Consider the following 23,501-nt stretch of genomic DNA (forward strand, 5'->3'; position numbering starts at 1 on the left):
TCATCAATGCTATTAAGAGCAACATCAAAATAGGCAGTGGAAGGGATTGCGGAGAAAAGAGTTCATATCTAAACATTCTGCTAAGACTTTAATTTAGGTTGAATATACAATTATTTTGCATATACATGTGGCCTCCTCACTCCCCTTAAATGAACCCATTTCCTTTACTTTTACATACTTAAATGGGCTTGTTTTATACTGTCTATTTCTTAAGTTGGAAAACTACATAAAACATAAAGAAGAAAAAAAGTCTTCGCACTTTCAGACATTATATGTGATCAGAAGGCACATTATTTAAAATTAACTGTTAAAGGATGTAGGCAATTATATTATATTTTGAAATACCCATGCTATTTAAGAACAATACATTTGTAAAATAAGCAGTAATTAGACCAAGATATGCTAGAGACATCTGTTGTTATGCAGCAGTGAGAATGTCTATGAAAAAAGCAGCTCAGGATTCTCTTACACTGATTAACTTTAAGGTTTTTTTTTCTCCCAAATGAAAACAGAATGTATGTATCACTGACCAGAGATAATTTATCTTTCTCACAGTTAAGCTGAGCTTTGAGAAGACCAGATTGTCTTATCAAGTGTGGAATATGAGTGCCAATGGAAATAGACTTGTTTGCTACTGAAAAATAGCGTAAGAAACAAAGAAAGTACAATCCAGGCAACAGAAAAAAAAAAGTCAGCAAAGGGGAAAAGACAGCAACATAAGTAAACCAATATTTAAAAAATGAGAAATATGGATTCTAGCAAGTTGAAAGGAATTGCTATTATCACCTTCAAAAAAAATAAAAATCAAACTGTCAGTTCAAGTGTATGACCAAATGTTCAGTTCAATGAAAACTAAACACTGACATTTAAAAACAAAAAAAACAGAAACAGCAATTTCACCTTAAAGGACAATAATATCCTCTATCCCGCCATGACCACTCTTCATTGTGACAATGCTGTTCCTTTCAGCTTACTTTTACAGGAGGTGGTCTCAGTTGTGACAAGAATTCTGCCATCCAAGTGATAGGTAAACACACAAACAGAAAGAGCAGTATGTCCTGCGTGATACAGATAACAAAAGCTTCTCCTGAAGAAGTGCAGTCAGTGAAGACAGAGAGAGAGAGGAAGTGAAAGTGAAATTCTTGGAGGGCAGCTGCCTCCTCATCTCCACCTACCATCGGTTTTAGCTCTCTGGCATCAGCAACGCCGCCCTTACCAGCTTCTTTCATTGCTTTCCTACTGTTTTCCACAAACTCCTGCAAAATATGGACCAAATGGCATCAATTCTTAGGTCCTTTCAGATTTTGGGTAGGTGAATTCTAAAGAACATTTTCAGTTTTTACTCAATACTGGCAAATGGATGGCCTAAGACCACAGCAATAAATATGTAGTATCACACATGTGAGCTGCTAAATTTGTGGGAATAGACTACAATCTGTTGATATGAAATCCTTTTTCCATCCGTTCACGGTGACCATCTCACTCAGGATAATGCTAGGAGATAATGTAAGTTCTATCCAAAAGAGAAAATACCTGACTTTTTTTAAAAAGACTGTTTTCCCATACTTAGAATATTGTTTTATTTGTTGTTTTGCTTTTTCTGTACCATAGTTAAATGGAACAAAAACATTTTACTCCATAATCCTCCTTTTAAAAATAACTCTAGAAGGTGAAAGAAAGCATTGATACTACTAAGCACAGAATACTGATTTTACCAAACCATAAATAAGATACTTTAAAAAACAAATCTATCTGGATTTAAAATTACTCCATAAAGCAGGAAGATAGGAAGTAACAACCATAACCTGTGGTCAGAAGTAGTTAAGATAGGATTGTGCCCCTAAGGAAACATTTCCATCCTGTCAAAGTTTATGGAGCAGTTCTTCATTAAATATCCTCATGATTCTTACAGAGAAAACTAAAAGGAGAAAAATTGTGTTTTTACTTTGTTTTTGATCAGTGGCTAAAAATACAAAAAATCTTCTTCTAAATGTCTTAACTACAAAAGAGATGCAAAGCATATAGACCAAATTCCATTATGAAAACAATCAATTAGAATTATAATTTAGACATTATGAAAATGTCCAAAATTTTGTTGATGGTGTACTTAGTCAAAGACATAATCAGTATCAAATAGGTCGGTTAAATCATTTGGTATTTTAGCAATTAAAAAAATAAGGATCTAGCTTATGAATTAACACATTTATTTTAAATAAATAAATTTAATTTAAATACATTTAAAATAAATCCATGCTTCTGGAAGATAACTTGTTATTCCAATGTGTAATGTTTAGTCTTCAATATTATCCATTCTTAAGATAGGAATATTTCATAGCTGAATAGCCAAATACTATTATCAAAAAGCATGTTTAATTTGAAGCATTTGACATTGATGTAATAGTATCTAAACTATTTTAATATAGTTTCTAAATTTTAAAAAGTTTTGAGGTTCTAATATAGGGAAGCTGCAGAGGCTGCATAACTCTAAAGAATCTGAATAAAATATCTGTGTAAAGGTTCACATCTTGACTAATATAAAACAATATAATCTACCACTCACGGATCTGTTAATCTATACTCATTACAAAAATGCTTTTAATTTGGCTTAGCATACTTAAGATAATGAGTTTAATGGGGTTAAAAGCAATGGTATTTGGAAAGGTGGTGGATGGAGAAATACAGGTAGGTACCACAACCTGGGAAAAAGACTTTTTATCTGTGAGCCCTACTTCAGAAAAGTGCACTTAGAACATCAATGGTCCAATGTTCCAATTCAAGGGCTAAAAGTAGGGTTTAAAAAGTCAATTCGAACCTGTCTAACTCAGAGAGGGGGGCAGCAGTATGGAACAGTGAACTCAGGATATATGGTTTCGTCCACGCCAAGGGGGGACTTTTTCCTTGATTTCCCAAGACTAAGCTCACTCATAAGTGTTACAGGTTTAATTCTGAATTACTCAGTTGCATATATGAGAATTAAATATAGAGAATGTTTTTGCAAAATATTTTTATTCGTATTTTTACCCCTAAAGCAGTAGAAGGCATTTAAAATACTTACCATCAGTACTTTATCCATATAGAATTCTCTGCCAGGGCTCCCATCATTGTATTTTGTGTCAATAGCAAAACACAAGAATAATACATCCACTACCATTTCATAAATGGACAGGAAGCAATGAGCGACTAGGAAAGCAAAGAGGCAGACGATGATCAGAGGCAGCACCCATACTGTGTAATCTTGCTGGTAGTTGAGCAGCATAATCCCAGCCAGGCCTGTGCTGCAGACTATCAGCACCTGAAGCAGAGAGAACAAAGACCACATATAATACCCTACTACAGGAAACCACTACTCCTTCATCTTTTGCAGACTTTCTTCATCTTTTACAGACTTAAAATTCTCTCTACTATTTATAAACGATGGCTGCATTGAGCCTATTCCATCTCAGATTAGAAAGTATAATCCATATATACCATATACACACTGTTACACATGTATATCATATAATAGAAATTAAAAATCGTTCCTGTTGACATTAAAAATAATCAAGTTTTCCAGCTGTTATGCTTGTTCCCTAAAGCTTCCCTTTATAGCACCTGTGCCACTTTTTAAGATAAATGTACACATATTTTAGGAAAAAAAATTATACTCAGCACTCAGAAAAAAACTGAAATTTCAGGATATTGCTATGTATTTTTCTAAGCATTTTTACATTTATAAATTAGTATTATATAAACAAATCATTAAAAGCTCTTCATTAATATTTATAGTATCATTATAAATGTTTTATAAACACTTATTCAGCTACATAATTTCATCTTATGGGTGATTTAAAATTTAGTTAACCATTCTCCTATACTTAGAGACTTATATTGTTTTCAGATATAAATAATGCTACAACAAACATATCTAAGAACTTTATATTTTGCATTTTATTTTACATAGATTATGTGGCAAATCTAATAGGATTTGCCATGAAGTTTATACTTGGACTATCTGTGAGGAAAAAAGTTGCCCAAAACATCCATGCTATAAGAATAAAAGAAATAGCCAATATGATTATTATCAACAACCACCTACTCTGATGCTTCATCACCTCATAAGTAGCACTATTAATATACTTTACAGTGTATTAATAGACTTTTAATACAGTCTATTTCAGCTTTTCAATAACCCCATGAATGGTTTATGGCAAACATTATTATTGTCATTTTATATATGGGAAACATGCTAGCCAACCTACCCAAGGTCACACAGTAGAAGAGCAGATACCACTCAAATAATGGTCTTATCATGATAACTCCAGTGCTCATTCCAGGTAAAATCAGCAAATACTCGAATACTGATGCAAAGCAGTAATAGGTTATATTGAATCCTAGACACACTCTTGCCCAGCCCTTTACTTGGCCTAGCATCAAGCTTTAAATAACAAAGAAAAAAAGAGTCCTCAGAGCAGCCTTTTCCTCTCCAGTGTTGAGGGACAGTCAGACTGAGAATTCTTCTTGTCTCTTCTCTACTATTTATCAACACCAAAGCATCTCTCATTCACTATTACCCTTACCAGAAGTTATAATGCATCAGATGATACACTGGTTAAGCTGTAAATTGATCCTTCTTTCAGATCATTTTAGGGAGCAAATCTGGGTCTGCCTGAGATTTCAAAGACCCTCCCTGCAACCATTTTGAATGGCCAACTCTTAGGAATTTTCTCTTACAGTGACTTTTCTGAGGTGATTTCCACAGATAGCTAATCACATCCATTTTTCTTTCACTCTTTTAGTTTCAGTCTTAGAATGAGTTATTTCTTGGACTCGCCTTCAAATTTTTTACATCCACCCTATGGGAAGACTGAGGTTCTCTGTGCTCTCACCACGCCACTAAAAAGTTAAACCACATTTGGAATGTTAAAGTTAAATACAGGTAGAAGATGTGGCTCAAGCAAACTAGATGTTGAGACAAAAGCTGCTGAGGTGGAAGGTTGGCTAATGTCACGTGAGAAACATCTTCAAGACCTAGTAATGTTTAGCTAAAAAAAGTCAAAGACATGTAATAATTACTCCCAAATATATTGAAAGGGTGTCATGCATTTATTCAAGCAGAGAACACATCAATGGTTCTCAAACTATTAGAGGCTCTCTATGAATCACTCACTAGGGGAGTCTGTGAACAATGTGGATGCCTGGGCCCTACCCCCAGAGAGTCTGATGGTTGGATCTAAGATGAAGCCCAGCAATATTTATTTTAAAAGTGTCCCAGGTGATTCTGACACAGTTCACAGCCTATGAGAAGTATCAATCTCCATGTTAGAGTACACAGACCCAAAGGAGTGTTCAAGAGAACTACCTGGGACCTCTACTTGTATTTTTCATGTATTTAAAATTTCTTTTATAGTATGCTTTATAATGCATGTGTTAGTAAAAGCTACACATATATCATTAATAAATAAATGTAAATATATTGGGAAGTGTGCAAAAAATTTTTTGTAATAAGATGCATGATTTTAAAAGTTTAGACACTTGTTCTAGAGGATAAATTATTAGTGATACACTAGAGAGATTCATACACATGGTGGGATGTGAGAGGAAGAAGGAAAGGATGCTCGTTTTAGAGTCAGAAAGATGTAGCTTTGAATCACAGAATTAGTACTTCTTAGCTGTGTGACTCTAAGCAAGTTCATTTACCCTTTCTGAGTCTTTTTTCCATCTTTAAAAGACTTAATAGTACATACATCCCATAATTGTTAAAAATTAGCACTCTAAAAGCATTAACACAGTGCCTGGCAATCTTAGTTTCTTTACTTTTTTCCACTATGAATCTTGCATTTATGATGCTTTTTCCCCATGGAACTCATGTTTTGAAAGATTTTTCCAATAAAATAGCATTTACAAGTAATAATTCATATTCTCTTTTATTAATTCAAAGCCAAATAAATTATCAACTAGAACACATTAGTGTTAGAAAAAGTATTATCAAATAGAGGTAAAATAATTTCATACAGAAGCAAAGAAACTTGGGATTAGGGATTTTTTTGTAGAGCTTTATTGGGGTAAATGTGCAACATCTATTAGACTTAAAAATGTTTAAACAGCTTGCAAATCTCTATTCTTACCTTTGAGGGCCTTATTGACTAGTGGTCACAAGTCACAAGCCACTAACCCAGAGGAGCTAAGGCCCCTTCCCAACATGATATTCCATTCCGTGAAACCACTAAGGCCCCATAGAAATGGAATCCATGACATTGTCTTATGTGCTCTTTTTAAATTCAGAATTTTAAAAACTAAATTATAAAATTTGAGATAATTACAAATTTGCATGCAGTTGTGAGAAATAACATAGAATTATTCCATGAACGCTTTATCCAGCTGCCTTCAAGGACAACACCTTGTAAAACTATAGAATAATATCACAACCAGGACATCGATATGAAAACAGTCGAGATACAGAACATTTCCATCATCACGAGGAGCCTTCACGTTAACCTTTCATAGCTACCCCTATTGTCTCCAACCCCATCGCTAACTGGGTGACCACAATTCTGTTCTCCATTGCTATAATGTTTAATTTCAAGAATGTTTTATATAAATGGCATCATACAGTATTTAATCTTCTAGGATTAGCATTTTTCACTCAGTATAATTCCCTCAAGACTCATCCAAGTTGTGGTGTGTATCAATAGTTTTTTCCTGACATTGTCTTTTATAATGTTTATTACGATATGTTTAGCTGAACTACCTAATCAGAAATTATTTCTGCACATTAGCAGCCACTTAATTTTAATGAGAGAAACTCTTCTCAAATTATTTACTGTGTTCTGTGATCAGAACTGTATTTTTTATAAAGGAAAACTAAAGGACTTATTTCAGTATGTTAGAAACCCAGAAGATTTTTCTCCTCTTTAGATTTCTTTATTTTAAAAAATGTTTATTTTCCATGGTTTTAAAAGTCATTTTTAAAACAATATTATAATTTTATTCAAAATTATATCTTTCTGGAAAGCACTTTGGCAACTCATATCAAGAAGCCTATTATGTACTCTGATTCATTAACTCTACTTCTAGGATTCTGGCCTCAGGAAATAAGTATTGATGTGGACAAAGATTTGTATACAAAGGTTTCACTGTAGCATACTTTGTGTTAGTAAAAAAAAAAGCGAACAATTTAACTGTGAAAAAAATCCAGGGGCTTGGTTAAATAAATGATACAACAATTGTTTATATAACCAATACCCAGAATAGCCCCTAGACCATTTCTAAGGCATGATATAAATATCTGTTGAATGAATAAAAAGTTACGATAAAACTAAAGAAAAATCTTGAACTAGGCTGCTGAAAAACTCGAAGCCAATTTTAAAACATTGTATTTTATCACCTATACATTTTTCCATTATAAAAGGAATGCAACTTAATATACAGAACTTCATCTTACTATGGTACAGTAGGGGAAGGGGTTTAGAATCATTCATATTTTCAATATTGAAAGACAATCATTATTAACATTTTAAGATATTTTCATTTTCTTATGAACATTTTAAAACAGTATGGTGATAGTCCAGCAGTTTTACTCAGCTTTTTCACTTATTATATTATATGTATTATCATATTATAAACTCAATAAAAAACACTATTTAATAGGTGAATAATAGTCTCTTGACTACTATTTCCAACTATTTCTCTATGGTTAGGCAGTAGACTGTTTACAGCTGATCACTATTAAAAATAATGCTGTATTTTTCTGTATTTAGAACTATCTTAGCAGTAGTTTAGCATCATCAGGATTACTGAATCAAAAGACTTTTTACAAATGGTCCGAGGGCAAATTTGTCAGTTGAAGCAATTATAGCACATAGTGATTAAAAACTTAGAAGCTCAGACCTGAGTCTGAACTCCAGCTCTGCCACATTCTAGTTCTCTAAATTTGGGCAACATACCTAGCTCTCTAAACTTGAGTTTCCTCTTCTATAAAATAAAGATGATAGTAATAGCTCACCTTACAGGGGAGGCCAAATATAACACTTCACATAGAGCAATTCCCTCGGGACCTGACACCCAGCAATGTCTCCATCAGAGTTTGCTAAAATCACTATCAAGATCAAAGGTTGCTACTTAGTGTAATTTTCTCCATCATTACTCCATATGGCTTCTTTCCCTTTTATTTTAATTGCTCTGTATACATATGTTTTCATTTTAAATTGTTTCATATCTTTCTTAACAGTAGGGATAAATTATAAATATGTAAAAAATAAACAAAAAATCTGAAGCCTTCCACAATTAGTCATATAGCACGTAAATAACAGTAATAGTTAATAAGTGTCAGACATTATATTCAGTCTTTAACACATGGATTAACTCATTCAATCTTTACTATAAAAAAAACCTCTTATTGTAAAAACAAATGACAAGAACAAATCCAGCAGTCATAATGTAAGTGTAACTACAGAATTTTAAAATGACTATTTGTACAGTTTTAGAATTCCTTTTAAATGACAGAGCTTAAGAACCTAAAACCACATCAATGTCTCTTTACACCAGATATTTTTTCCTTTCAAAAACATTTTCAAAACACAGTGGCTGAAGTAACCTAAGGGTTCAGCATAAGAGAATGTTTGGGAATAGCATTTGATGGAACATTAACCATCATGACAATGGGTAATTATGAAGATTATCAAAGCAATATGAAAAATATATATAACGTGAAGTGAAAAAGGCAGAATAAACAGGTATATATGCTATGACGAAGGCCTATGAAAAAACACTGGGAAGAAATATACAAAACTAATAAGTTATTAGATTATAGTGGCAGCGTCTTTTTTTTTTAACTCAAATTTTCTGAGTATTTTATAGTTTGAAATATAGATATAATAAAGTTAAATTACGATGTTATTTATTGTTTTGCAGGTTTTAATAATAGAGAATAAACGACCTCTTCTTAGTCACTTTTAAGGACAGTTAAGTCTCATTCCCCAACGGCTCTAGTTTAACAATGACAGCTAATAGTCAAGAACGTACACTGTGTCGAGTAATGTCCATACACTACATGTATTAACCAGTCCAATCTTTACAACTCTAGAGGTCTGGCATTATTATTATCTCAAATTTATAAATGAGCAAACTGAGGCACAGAAGGGTTATGTGCCCTGCGTACTCAAGTCACATAGCTAGTAAGTGAAAGAGCCAGGATTCAAATCCAGGCAGTTAAGTTCCAGATGCAATACCCCTAACTACTACAGACTATTTCTTATTCTTTACAATTCAAAATATGTAAGTAGAAACAGGCAAATTACCTAATCACTGTGCAGTTAAAATCAATTTCCTCATCTATAAAATGAGGATAATAATAGATGTTCCTTTACAAATTTGTCATGTGGATTAAATGAGCGCAATACATGCAAAGTACCTAGAAAAGTGCCTAACACATATTAAGGGCTTTCTATATATTAAGCTATTTTTAGTGTTTTAGTGGGCTAGATGTTTTTGAAATTAAACAGCAAATATATTTATGCAAAAATGTACTATAAGTCTCAGGTAATACACTTGGCCTTACCTTGCCCAGGAATAACATGAAATCCCCCACTGTGTTGATGGCAGCCACTCGCAGAGCATTCTCCACGAGAATGACAAAGGCATCCTTCGCCGAGGTGCAGAAGTTGGTGCTGTTGATAGCTGTGGCTGTGTATGCATTCTGGACAAAAGCGAAAAACCATTTTTCATCAATAAATATAATCTTACTTTGCTAAGATATAAATCAAGCACGATTAAGCATAGCTTGTAAAAATATTTCATAGTTCAACCAGTGGTTTTGGTGAGGTAAATATTAAGAGGAAGTATAAGAAAATATAACATATATATTTAAAAAATACCTGGTAAAAAGAATTTTTCAGTTGACTTAGTACTGGTCCTTTAAAAACACTGGTATTTATTAAAACACATATTAACCTTTCTAATATTGATTAACTTCTTCCCTTAGTAAATTAAACATTATGTCGCAGGTTCATCACCATGAATATCAGTGATGCATTATTATCATCTCAGTGAGCTTTAAAAGCTACACAAATATGTAAAGGCATCGGATTGCTGTGCTGTTTTACCTGGAATACCTACTCTCTCCTTGGTACTTTCTTCCATGCTGTCACTTCTCACAGCTCTTGTAGTAGATAGCAATTTGTTGGCCAATATTTTACACCCCTCCATTCTGGGAGCAGGACCCAAACTCTCAATTTAAGAAAACAGCCTTTCCTCATTCTCTTGGATTCTGAGCAGAGTCGACACTACCTTCAGCTGTGGGGATGGGCATTGACTGGTTCAGAAACTGGCATATAAGCTAATCAGAGCCAATTAAAGTAAAAAATATTCCCTGAGGCTTCTGGGAAAAAGAAGTTTCCTTTCTCATCCATAGGTGCTCCTGACAGAGCAGCTCCCTCATTTGCTTGGAGAGCGAGGTATGAGGGTATGAACTGCCATGGCTGTTTGGCCAACAGAACGGGAAGAATTTGGAGCTGCTGGAGGTCACAGCATGAAACCGAGGGTGAGGCTAATACCATGGAAGTCAGAGCAGAGAGAACCAGGTACTTGCACTTGGTGACAATATTTGCATCATTGGGAACTAACCAGACTTCTGGACTTTTCAGTTACAGAAACTAAAAAACTGCTAAAAATCTCTTCCCTTTCTTTCCCATGCTCTTTTTTTCAGGTCATTGAGCTGGCTTTCTGTACCTTATTGACAACTGAGTCCCAGATGACATACTTTTATTCAACTATACCGGCTTCTGTTGCCCCATGTCTTCTTTGACCCACTAGTAAGAGACTTTGATTTTTTTCCTTTTTCTGTTACATTTTAGAATAGCATTGGCATTTTGGGGGGAAATGTGATAAGTGCTATAACATGTGCAAATATGTCTGAGTCTTAGGAAAAGAAAGTATATGGACTTTGTGACTAAAACTTTTGGTTCTGAGTAATTTTGGGTTTACTGCTGACTTAAGAAATTACTGGTGGGTCCGAAATGTTAAAGTTGCTAGAAAACTGCTGGACATGAAGGGCTTACTTTACATTGTGTTGCCAATAAAACTTTAAACACTGAGCTTGGGAGAGATAGTCTTTAAATTATGAATGTTCCAATTGTACGCTTGTTAGTTATTAGGAACCTGGTATGGAGATGAGGTTTGAGTCATCAAAAATTTAATTTGCCATTATATGATTAAATTCTCTTGAGGTTTATAAACTTTTTCCAGTAATGGAGCAGTAGGAAATTATGGTGCTCTCTGAGAAACACAGAATGATTTTAATAGATGAAATTCCATCATACAAATTGGGGTACTTTATTATCAGAGTATATTATTGTATTATGTTTACCGGTCTTTTTATCTCAAAATCTACTATCTATAGTATTTTAAAGAAATCATGCCATTAAGTTTTCCTTTTAGCATTCATTTCCTGCCTGTTCTCTTTTATTGTTATCTGCCAGTGTCTCTTATCAGTTAAAAGATAGCGGGCGCCAAAGAGTTAACTACCTAACAGCAGTGGCCCACATTTCTCCATCTTCTACAGAACTCCCTTTGAAACATTCTGCCAAATGCCTCAATGACATCAAAATAAACCATACTTTTGATCTTGTGTGACAGTAACTCTGCTGAAAAGCGATGGAGAACTTCTATAGCCTGATGTATTCTCAAAAAACCCAAACCAGTTCCCAGTTCTCGCCACTTCCCTATGTACTCACTAAATTAAAAAAAAAAAAAAAAGAATTTAACAATTTATTCTAGAGCAGTAGCTCTCAGACTACTGCCTGTGGCTCAAATCTCACCAATGCCTACTTTGTAAATAAAGTTTTATTGAAACATAGCCATGCTCATTTGTTTACATGTTGTTTATGGCTGTTTTGATGCTACAAGAGCAGAAGTGAGCAAATGTGACAGAGCCTACGTATGGCCCACAAAGCCAAACATATTTACTCCCCCATTCTAAGACATGATCAAGAGACTAATGAACCAGTTATAGCTGTCCCTTGCTATTGAGTCTAGGATGCCTGATGATACTCAAATATGAGCATGCTCAAGTCCCTTAGATAAAATGGCAAAATATTTGCATATAACCGACACACATCCTCCTGTATACTTTTTAAATCATCTCTAGATTACTTATAATACCTAATACAATGTAAATGCTATGTAAATTGTTGTACCGTACTGTTTATGGAGTAATGACAAGAAAAAAAAAGTCTGTACATGTTCAGTACAGATACAACCATTACAGGTCTAACTATATAGTACACGTCAGCAACAACATAACACCCGTCATCCCCACCCCTGATATTTTCCATCCACAGTTGGTTAAATACGAAGATGCAGGACCTGTGGATATGCAACATGCAGATACGGAGGGCAAACTGTATTTAATAACAGGTTTTCCGAGGAAAATGTCCTACCATATTTACTATATATATTATGAGATGCTTCTTGAAGTATAAAAAGCATTATACTGTCTAGAATCAAGGTTATTAGATAATCCATTTAAATCAATTATGTACTGTCTTAAATCTCACTCCCACAATAAGGACAGACAACTCTCTCTTAACTACGCTGTTCAATCCTTTGCAGTTTGAACATGACTTTCCTTGAAAGGGGAGGCAAAAGCAAGAGAGGATCCACACTCCTCCAATCTCTCTGCACTGTCCATCAGACCAGCTGACCAGCTGACATCAGGAGCAGACCCAACACTTCCAAACTAAACTCGAAAAACTTTTTTGTTACCCTCATGAATTTTCGAAGTGTCTGTTTATTTGAGAACTATTATTATTCCTTCTCTGCTGCTTCTTTATTCCCCCCCCCCCCACTTTGCCGCACCCATTCCATCTACTTTTAGAGCAGAACCCTATTTACTGGTAGATGGGGAAGGAAGCAGGATGGTTTCTTTTCTCTACTCCTCAGTTCCAGGGTAGGATAGGCTCATAGCAATGTAGCCTTTTTGGCAATATTCCAACAGTTCTGTGCAACTCCTCTGTATTTGACCTAACTGAAAACAGTAAGTGGATATTTTATAAGCTTTCTCCCACTCCCAAGGCAGTTAAATGAGCTGAATGTGATATACAAAGGTCAAGATGACCTCTTCAGGAAGAAAAAATGTGCTACAGATCACAGCAGGTTAATAAAATTTCTCTCCGCTTCTATAACCCTAGTCAAAAAGGATTCACGCTAAGGTTCTCAAAAAATTCTGAGTCCTTTGTAGCTTTCCCTAATAACTGCTCTCTGAGCTTTCTGCAGACTGCTTAGCTGAGATTTTTAGAACCCATCCACCTTCTTCTCAGACAGCCTACCTGATCTTGAGCTAAACCACCCATAGAGAGGCGTCACATTACCATTTTGCTTGTGCCCAACATCTGCTCAGGCAGGACATAGGCCGGAAACTATTCAACTCTCAGAGCAAAATAAAAGATGATCACCACCCAGGCATCTTTTTAAAAGCATACCTATTATGCCAAGTGGTCACTAGTAGCATTCTGTGTGACAGGATATAGTGAAAAAGCAGTGATCATGTGGAAGATATATGTCAGGGCAGAGAGAGGGCCGCCATGAAGGTAACGGCGGTCTGACTGCTTGGTCATCTGTCCCAGGGCTCAGCTTCCACATATTCACACCTTCTATCCTTTCCTCACTTAAGGATCTAGAAATTCTCTTAAAGTTTAAAATCTTACATAATAAGTCACTTAATAAGGGCAAGGTGGACAGTCATGGCAGGAAATGGAGACTAGGATATGTGCAACTCTACGTGTGGATCATTATAAATTAAATAAGGGAAAAGGCAATTAAAATGATCCCTTTCTCATTTTGAGTAAGGGAGGGAGTGGTCAGAAAGTCAAATTTATACCACAGATTTCATTCATTTTGGTTCTATGTTTTTAGACTTTTTAAGGGTCATCAGAATTACACCTACGTTGCAAATCTTAATTTAAACAGATTGTCTTTAAAACTGTTGCTTGTCTTAGTCTACAGCACGATACATAAAAATTTGAGATGTCTGCATATTCTCTATAATAAACTATACTTTAGTTTTCTTTATATTGCATAAAAGCACATATGTATTTATACAAGAGGCAGTGTGATATCCTGGCAAGAGCTAGGCAACGTGAGATTTGAAAACTTCCTCCACCTCTAGGTTATGTGATCTGCCATAAGATGCCTCTGTTTTATAGATGAGACTGTTTTCTCATCTATAAAACAGAGGAAATGAGCCTTTCTTACAGAGTTGTGGAGAGAAAGTGATAAAGTATATAAAGTGCTTAATTAGTATAGTATCAGATAGTAGGTGCTCAAAAAATATTCTCTACAACTCCTACTCATACTATGTAGAGAAAAGTTTCATAATTTTAAGAGCTTATCAGCCAGAGAGCAGATACCTTCCAGGTTAAATATACTATCTCCAAAGAGTGCCAAAGTAAACCAAAGCCTGAGTAATCCAATGTCTGAGAGAAACAGATTCTCGCTGTAACAATCTCTCTAACTAAAGTGAATTCCACCTGTTAGATTAGATATATAATCACCTTCATGTAACACTAAGGTAAGCGCCTACAAAAACAAAAAGCAGTTCACAGTTCACTGTTTATTTGCAAAACTCTAACACCTATGCTATAAATACTAAATGGCTCATTTTAAAAATCTAAAGCTCTTTTTTGAAGACAGCTGTATTTCCCATGCTGTATGGCACTGGAGCATGATTTGGAATTGTGGAATTTCATACAGTGCTGCAAAATGACTCTGGCCTATTCTATCCCCATATCAACACTCTTCTTTACTATTAGCCTCTATATTCTTTAAAGCAGTGGCAACAAACTGGAGGCCCACAGACAACCGACATTGTATGGCCTAAAGACCTATTTGCTCTGGCTCGCTCAGAGTTATTTTTTTAAAAAAAGAATTAAAGAACTATGGCTAGAGTAGACAGATTCTTAGGGAAAATAAAAGATGAAAGAATGTGAATTAAGGGATAAATGTCCTTCCTGAGCGATCAATCCTAATGATATTTTATCCATGTATTATAATTAATTAATAATGAGCCTTTGTAAGAATGTACGTTACTTTGAAAAATAAGGGTATGATTGAAATAGATATACTTGATCAAGATACAATGTATAGCACCACAAGGAAAAAAAAAATCTTTCAATTATGCTTGATCATTTTATCTTGGAAGGAGAAATAACAAACCTATCTTTAAAAATGAATGTTAGATTTATTTTTTAAATATTTTACCTGATTTAAATAATTTAGGCACTTTTCAAGACACCAAAGGCAACAAATGCAAGATTTCAGCACACATCGAGCACAGGCATTTTCCTGAAAAGGAGAAAAAGTTGAAACAATTAAAAAACTGAAGAATCAAACCATCATAAAGGATATTCCAAATGTTCGAAAAATAAACAAAAATTTAAAAAATCACAACGTATGTTTCAAAGCCTCCACACCTATTCTTTTTCTCTCAAACTGTAATGGCTGAATTATTTTTAATTAGTTCAATATTTATTTAGTATCTACTGTAAGATAATATAATATAGACACTAGTGCTATGAAAGTGGAGAACAGAGAGAGACAACATCACTTGGGAGGAGGGAGGAATCAAGGGAGGTGCCCAGGAAGAGGTGGCATTTGTGCTAAGCTATGTTAAAATGTATGTTATTTGCACAGTCAAGGATAGGGAAGAGGTTCTAAAAAGGAAAGTGTGTGAGTTGATACAGAGGAAGAGAAGCACAGGACACTTTCAGAAACCAGTGATGAGATGGATTTTGCCAGAACATATGGAGTACAAGAATGGGGAAGGATTAGGTTCTACTTTGTCAAGACCTTAAAGAAAACATTCACAGTTTGGACTTAAAACATCACATACAGAATCGAGGTCTGGATGTGCCCCCGAAAAGTCCAAAGAAGTATTTCCCCCTTACCTTTCCTTTCAGCTGACTGTGAAGGTACATAAGGATCATTCGTGGAATTTTGACTAATGTGATGATGAAAGATCCTTTTGCCACAGTACCAAGGTGATAACGAATAAGACGACTCACTGATGCCAAAATAGGTGTAAATGGCAAATTCCTTTTATCCCTATTTTTAAATTGACCAAAAAGACAATTAAAACGAAGGCTAGATCAGGATGGAAACACAGGAATGGTTTAGAGTCCAATGCAGTAAAAATTAGTTCATTTTTCTTTTTCAAAGCTTTATAACAAATGGCAAAGTAATATAGTACAATTAATATAAATGCTACAAATGTACCACATAAAATTAATGTTTCATTTCTCTATGGTAGTTTCATGGGGTTCTTATGCTCCAATATTTTAAGTTAAATACAATTGTGCTTTGAAAGCTCTCATTAGTAAATACTTATAAAGTTAACTGTACAATTAGAAAATGGAACTTTAAAAGATATTCAGTCTAGACCTGGTACCTCATTATAATAGAGATCTATGAGGTCTATTGCTTATATTCAGCTCTGACTGAAGTTAGGAAAGGAAGTCACACAATTGTTCTCATCCAAATAAATTAAAAAGTCTTGTTGTCCTTTGATAGACTTTTATATAAAGCAAAAGTACATAAGGCACTACTACAAGATTTGTTCTTCTACTAAATATAATTTATGTTATATCATGGCCTGTCATTCTGATTAATTTTTGAGAAAGTTTTAGAAATGTGTGAAAAATAAAATAACCACCTCTCATTTTCTTACCTTCCAGATTGATAAACTATAACATTTTGGCATATTCACTTCCAATTACTTTTTAAAGAAATGAAACTCTCACAAGCCTCACAGTTCCATTCCCTTCAGGCACGATCACTTAGATGACCTTAAGTTTTCTGACAAGTATAAATTCTCACCTAGTAAAATAGTATGTTACCACAGCTCCAGCCACAGTCATCTGCTGACACGCTAGGATGAATTCACTGATCCAAATCAGGCCCACCACATGGTACCACCACATGTACTGCAGAGGCCCAGAAACTCTGAACTCCACGAAGCCTTGCTCGTTCTGAACAGCACTGCCTAGGAAAAAGTGAGGGAGGGAAAAAGAAGCACATAAAGTATAAACCAACCAATATGGCTATTAAATTCAAGAGATTAATTTCCAATAAGAGGTCCCTACCGCCCAAACACAAACTTTGTGATCACAGCGTTATTTCATTAAGGGTCAAAAATAATTATTATTTGAAAAGTTGTGAAGCCAAACATTATCAATTAAGCATTTTGTTTTCCCCAAAGCCATCATGCGTGGCTTTTAAAATGTGTTCTATTTTAATACAGTTCTTACCACATTATCCCTTATTTAACTTGGGTACAAATTTTCAAATACTTCAATATTTTTTCTGATCTATTACTTATCCAATAATTATAGACCTAAATTATTAGCAAAGTACAGAAATTCACATTATATATTCAATTGGTGGATATGTGATGAATGGCCAGAGAAGTTAGATACACTTTACTAACCTTACACCACTCCTCACAATTAATTCCATTTCAGTATAATCTTTGATATTAAGAATGGGTACAAGCAAATCTTATAGTCTATGAACTGTACCATCACTAGGAGCGCTAGCTGGGGTTGAGTCATTTCCAAACTATAAAATCCGAAGGAAGCAAGTTTATCTTTAGCTATAACTGAGGTTTGAGGCAACTCCAAAGTGGTGCTGCATTCATTAGTTCATCTTGGAATAGATCCAAATGTGAATCAGTATAGGAGCTTACTTCAAATCCACAACCATCTCAAAACAGGATACAATTTCAGGCCTTGCCTGGTTTATACTCACTCTGCTAGTATAATCTAAAAATCATGAATAGAAAATGGGTAATTAAAAAGCCATAACCACTGCTAGTTCTGATGGCTATTAAACCTTAGTCAACAAATATCAGAAGAATTAAATTTCTTTGATGTTAAATATGCCAGTGCAAATCAAATTCATCACTAAAAGAAAGAGCAACATGTCTTCTTACCAGCAGTGCCAAGAAAAAGAAGTGTCATGATCCAGTACGCCCAAAACAGAACAAGAGCAAAGAAAGTCCAAAAGGGTTGGAAGACTAGCAGTGGCAGGTGAATGAAGACCTTGCCAGCCACATGGAACAAGGCGATAGTGAGGGCAACACGTTTACGCATAACCAACATTATCAGGAACAAGATTACCTGCGTGGAGAGAATGGAGGGAAAGGTGCCAGTTACCGCTGTAAGCCGTGAAAATAGAAACTGAACGGCGGAAATTTTTAACAGAATCCTTCATTCTAAAATGTGCAAGTTTCATCTACAGCCATGCCACCCTGAACAAGCCCAATCCCATCTGGTCTCGGAAGCTAAGCAGGGTCGAGCCTGGTTAGGACTTGGATGGGAGACTGCCTAGGAAGACCAGATGCTGTAGGTGTAAAAAAATAAAAAATAAATAAAATAAAATGTGGAAGTTTCATTCTCTGAATCCCAATAATACTTTATCCGTCTGTATCTCTCTTGCAGCACTTCCTTTCAATCGTATATTGAAAATGTCTTTTAAAGCTAAATAAAAAGATTTCTCAATTTGTTAATAAATTCCAGAATTCTTTTACTTTTCCTTTCTTCACTCATTATGATTCAAAACGCATTTGTTAGTCAGGATCAGACACTTAATTTATTTGAATAGATGCATGCTTGTCACTCCAAAGACCAGGAGAGAGGAAGCATGCCACGACTATACCTCCTCTCCCTTACTGAGCCAAGAGCTCCTTAAGAAGAGGGTCCACGCAAGATTCACCCTTTGTTCACCAGCTCCCCTACCCTCCCAACCCGAAAACCAAGAAAAAAAAACAAGCCTAAAAAAAGAATAAAAAAAAATTGGAAAAAAAAAAAAAAAAACCTTTGGCCCCCAAGGGTTTAAGAAGGCCTTCCTAATAATTTTTTGCTTCCAAAGGTCCAAAAAAAACCTGGGAATAAAACCAAAAGTGAAACGAAGGAATTTTTTCTTTTTTTCAAAGAGGAACTAAAGATATGAGTATAGATTATTTAACCACGTGTTAATTAGTAATTTTATTGTATAATGGTTAGGCAGGGAAGCTCACGTATATTTTTGAAATAATATTGTTAAAACAAAAGTTTAACAGGAAAAAATGGGAAACTAATTAGTAAATAAGTAAATGAAATCTGGGGTGACTTCTTCCTTAATATACTTTTCTATAATAAAGAGAACTGTTTTTGAAAAGGTAATTACATTATCTCATGCCAAGAAGAAGTATATTCTTACTAGTAAATGATAATGTAAATATTCTAAGTGAAAATCCTCTCAAAAATCAGGCAGTGTAGAACAAAAACGTCACATCAAATAGCCCTCGTCAATTAGGGAAGTCTTTTGAAGACTTTTTAGTGTGCCATACTCTGTGGAACGGATTTTATCTAATGGAGATCAAAGTTACTCATGGAATAGCTAGAGGGGAGTTTCGGTTCAATTAATGATCTTTCGTAAATAAAAACATAAACCTCAAAGATACACTTAAACCTATACTCACTGTGAATACTGTAGCTGAAATAGCATAGATGAGGAGGGCCCGAAGATTGTCTTCAGCTATCTGAAGCTGTTCAGGAATAACTGTTTCTTTGGGAGACTTTCTTTGCTTTGCATACAGCCACCACAGTACACCTGTGCCACCTGAAGACAAATAAAATTGTTTTTGCAATAATTTTAGCCTTAAAAAAAAACCACGTAACATAAATCCTCAATTTTCTGGACCCTTTCTCTGCATCACTGTAGGACTAATGCAGCAGCAATCCATTTGACTGGGAGGTTACATAGCTATATCTTTTTTGCCAGCATCAGGGTAGCTCCAATTAGTCACTATTATCTTCCACATTAGACACTTATAAATTTTCCAGTGTGTCAAATAAACTCCTTTCAACTGTATTTATGATTGACTTTGAAGCTGAGAGAGAGCCAGCAAAGACAGATACCCCTGAGAGGAATTGGTCACACAGAGAGCACCAGTGCCTGTTTAAGCTGGGGAGCCTGTAGGAAGCAAGCAGGGTCATAAGAGTCAGCAATAAAGCTGCGGAAGGCAAAGATCATCTCTGCTAAACTCATCACAGTCACCCCAGCCCTGAGCACCAACACAGTTATACAGTTGATGAAATATTTGTACGATGAATAAACGAAGATCAAAAGAGTAGTTCCCATCAAAGGTAGGAACAAAGACAGGAAATCTTTGAAAAGCAATGGGTGCCAGGGATGGGAGTTTTTATCTTCGTTACTGGTTCAGAGATTCCAAGGATAAGATAAAAATTATATAAACATCTAGGCAAGTGAGACAGGTTATGGGCAAAGGAACAAAATTTGTACTGGTCTCCAAGTTCTTTTCTGAAATAAAATACAGACACAAGGGAATATATTGTACCTCAAGAATTTTATATGGAACAAATTCAATAATCACATGTGAAGGAAAAGACAAACTTAGATAATCAAGGGTTGAGAATACATGTAACTCTTAAGATCTTCATGAATAAGTAACCTGAATTCAGATTCTGGACAAAACAAAGATGAACTTAAACCAAGAACTCAAGAATGAAGGTTTATGAAAACAGGACCTGTAGTTCTCACTAAAACCAAGATAGGAAAACTTAACTGTAATTATGAAAGTTTGCAAGGCAAAAGGAAGCAAATTTCTTTAAAAAAATAAAATAATATTTTAACTTTAAGAATAACCTGAATACAAACTCTCAGATATATAACAAGGGTGAAAAAGTGGGAGTGGGCAGAAGGGAGTGAGGGGAGGAGGAAGAAAGACTTATGCTAAATTTAAAGAGGTAGCGGATAACTCTACATATACGATTTTATTTCATCCTTTAATAAACACAGAATTCTAGATTAAAGAACATTTTCTAAAAATGTATAAGTTACCAACTGCAGAAGTAAAAATAAAATGTACATCATTCAAAGCAAGGGTGAAAATAACCAAAGAAAATATAGTTCATATTGCGAAGATAGGGAAAACAAAATTAGAAAGTATAAATTTAAGGAAAACATAAAACAGATGACATCGGTAAGACCAAGCATACTAGTTAGTATTATAAATGTAATGGGAACAAATTCCTCTACCAAAAAAAGTTTACATTGGGTTAAAATTTTTTTTAACTATATATATATATATTATACATAGACATGCACACACACACACGCACGAAAAGGTCTGGGTTTCAAATGCTAACAGCGGTGAACTGAGAGACGGGGGTAAATATAATTATAAAAAATTTAAAGTTGAAGTAAACACTCTTCTTTAAAGACAAGAAGTAGCATGTGAAAATACGATGTTTATTTTCTTTTTTATATTTCTATTTTTTACCATGGAAGTAGTTAGATACCATGAGTAGGTATCACATTTATAACTGGGAAAGGAAAATTATTATTTTTAAGATAATAAACACAGAAAGCCATGAAAGTTTCATTACAAATAGTAAAACAAAAACAGAAAATAGAATGTCAATAAAAAAATGAGTAATAAAATTTTAAACACATAGTGCACACACACATACACACACATAACCTGCCAGAAATACTTTTCAACCAAAAAGAACTTCAATACTTTAGAATGGCTGATTCAGGCCTTTAAAAAGAGAAAGATAAAAAGAAAGGGTCCCTTCACTTGCTGGGTGGGGAACACTGAAGAATCAAGTGAAAATTAAAGAGCCAGAAGCAGAACAGAGCCTCAATTGCTGTCTTTTCTCTTGGGCTCTTACCCCAAAACAAATACTAATAAAATTATGTTAGCTCCTTTTAAAAAACATCTCCATTTGCTTTTATTCCAAATGCTAATGACCTTGCCATTTTATGTGATTCTGTGATCTTGTAAGTGAACTCATTTCAATATAATCCATTTACCAGGCTCTTTACAATTTAATTTATAAGTGGACAATTATTCAAAATAATCAAAGTAGTTCCAAGTTGAGGGAACATCAAAAGCAATTTTTAATTCTCAATTTTAATACTGAAAAACAAAGAACTAAGCAGCTTACCAAGTGAACCCAGAATGACCAGAACTGTTACGATCCACACAAGTACTCTTGATATATACCTGATTATCACCATCAAAATCATGGATAGAACTGCAGGGAAGATAAATAGAGAACATGTAGAATATTGTTGGAAAACATTGGAAAATATAAAGAAAAACTATTTCAATTGTTTTCTCCTAAAGAAATAATTTGTTGCTATTAACATGACAAGTTTATGACCCCATTTTGGGTAAGAAACTGGTTGCTTTTGCACTTTAACTTTGGTATTTGTACCGCGTGAATAACATCACCTGAAACCAAAGGCACCTAACCGTGGGTTTATAAACAACAAAAAAGAATACATGCAAATGCACATGGTGACTCAAAAACAAGACAGAACTGTAGTGGATTCACCACAGGAAGGCATCAGAACTCACATGCAAACACACATGCCAACACACAAAGTGCAGAGAATGACATGTCATGTTGGTGACCAGAAAAATTATCACACGTAGGCAGAGAGATCAGTTAAATCAGGTGTTACACTTCTTTGAGTAATCTATGCATTTCAGGACCACCTTCTCTGATGGCTGGGCAACAAGCTAGACAGTATTTTATCTTTTTCTAGTTGTTTCTCCTCTAAAATTCCAAGAGATGGTCTGACCCTATGGAATAATACCCTAAAGCCTACTGAGAACAAAATTCCTCCGACCTCATTGCTCAACTTGGGTCCTGATTGCAAAGCTCTTCAAAAATGAGCAAAACTTAGTTTGAGTCATTTAGCCAGTTCTTCTTCCCATCCCAAGCTAAATTCCAACACGCTAAAATCTCAAGTGAAAAATCTCAAAAAAGAAAGTGGGAGAATTTAACCCTTTTAAGAATAAACCTGTGTCTGGAAATCACATTCTGTTCATCTTTAATTATTCAAAGGCCCACTTCACAAACAAATAGACAAAGATACTAAGACTCACAAGAGAACCACTCTAATTTAAAAAATGGGTTTCCAATGCATTAACAACATTATCATCACTATTTTTAAGATTTACTTTTCTTCTTCTTCTTTTTTTTTAGGCGAGGCAACCCTTGGTTGACCTCACAGATTGCAAGGATCTTGTCAGCTTACAATCCTTTATTTTTTTATGCCTACAGCACCTGGTCTTCCTAGGTGGTCTCCCATCCAAATACTAACCAGGCCTGACCCTGCTTAGCTTCCGAGATCAGACGGGATCGGGCTTATTCAGGGTAGCATGGCCGTAGACTAGTTTTTTTTTTTTCTTGGTAAAGTATTCAACTATTTCAGAAGCCAAATAATTTGTATATAAAGATAGGCTAACAGTCAAGTTTTTCTGGGTCATTTGCAAAGCCAAATAAATGGTTGGGATCTCTGACTTGGTGATGTTATTAAAGTACTCAACTTTTGTAATAAATGTCCAGGAACCAAATACATATAGGAGCATTTCAAATACCACAGAAAGAGCTTTTCATATGGACAGCTTTATTTCAATTGAGTCAAGAACTACCTGAGGAAAATGAAAATGC

General features: G+C 34.8%; 1 protein-coding gene, 1 non-coding gene and 1 pseudogene across 4 annotated transcripts in view; 1 reads left to right on the top strand and 2 right to left on the bottom strand.

Annotated features, from left to right (window-relative positions):
- Positions 1–23,501, bottom strand: part of SLC44A1 (solute carrier family 44 member 1) — a 131,441-nt gene that overhangs the window by 46,728 nt on the left and 61,212 nt on the right. For all 3 annotated transcript variants that reach the window (XM_011364965.2, XM_023533490.1, XM_023533489.1), the window contains exons 6-14: positions 21,984–22,073; positions 19,490–19,629; positions 17,960–18,146; positions 16,846–17,011; positions 15,918–16,074; positions 15,232–15,315; positions 9,536–9,673; positions 3,056–3,292; positions 1,176–1,256 (exon numbers count right to left, since the gene is read on the bottom strand). In XM_011364965.2, coding sequence (XP_011363267.1) covers positions 1,176–1,256; positions 3,056–3,292; positions 9,536–9,673; positions 15,232–15,315; positions 15,918–16,074; positions 16,846–17,011; positions 17,960–18,146; positions 19,490–19,629; positions 21,984–22,073 — 1,280 coding nt within the window. The remainder of the gene's footprint in view (positions 1–1,175; positions 1,257–3,055; positions 3,293–9,535; positions 9,674–15,231; positions 15,316–15,917; positions 16,075–16,845; positions 17,012–17,959; positions 18,147–19,489; positions 19,630–21,983; positions 22,074–23,501) is intronic.
- Positions 18,260–18,378, top strand: LOC111742915 (annotated as a pseudogene).
- On the bottom strand, positions 23,103–23,221 carry LOC111742888. The gene has a single exon (XR_002781527.1). It is a non-coding gene; the product is annotated as a 5S ribosomal RNA (ribosomal RNA).

The sequence above is a fragment of the Pteropus vampyrus genome, unplaced genomic scaffold (genome assembly GCF_000151845.1).
Source record: "Pteropus vampyrus isolate Shadow unplaced genomic scaffold, Pvam_2.0 Scaffold103, whole genome shotgun sequence".
Taxonomy (NCBI): domain Eukaryota; kingdom Metazoa; phylum Chordata; class Mammalia; order Chiroptera; family Pteropodidae; genus Pteropus; species Pteropus vampyrus.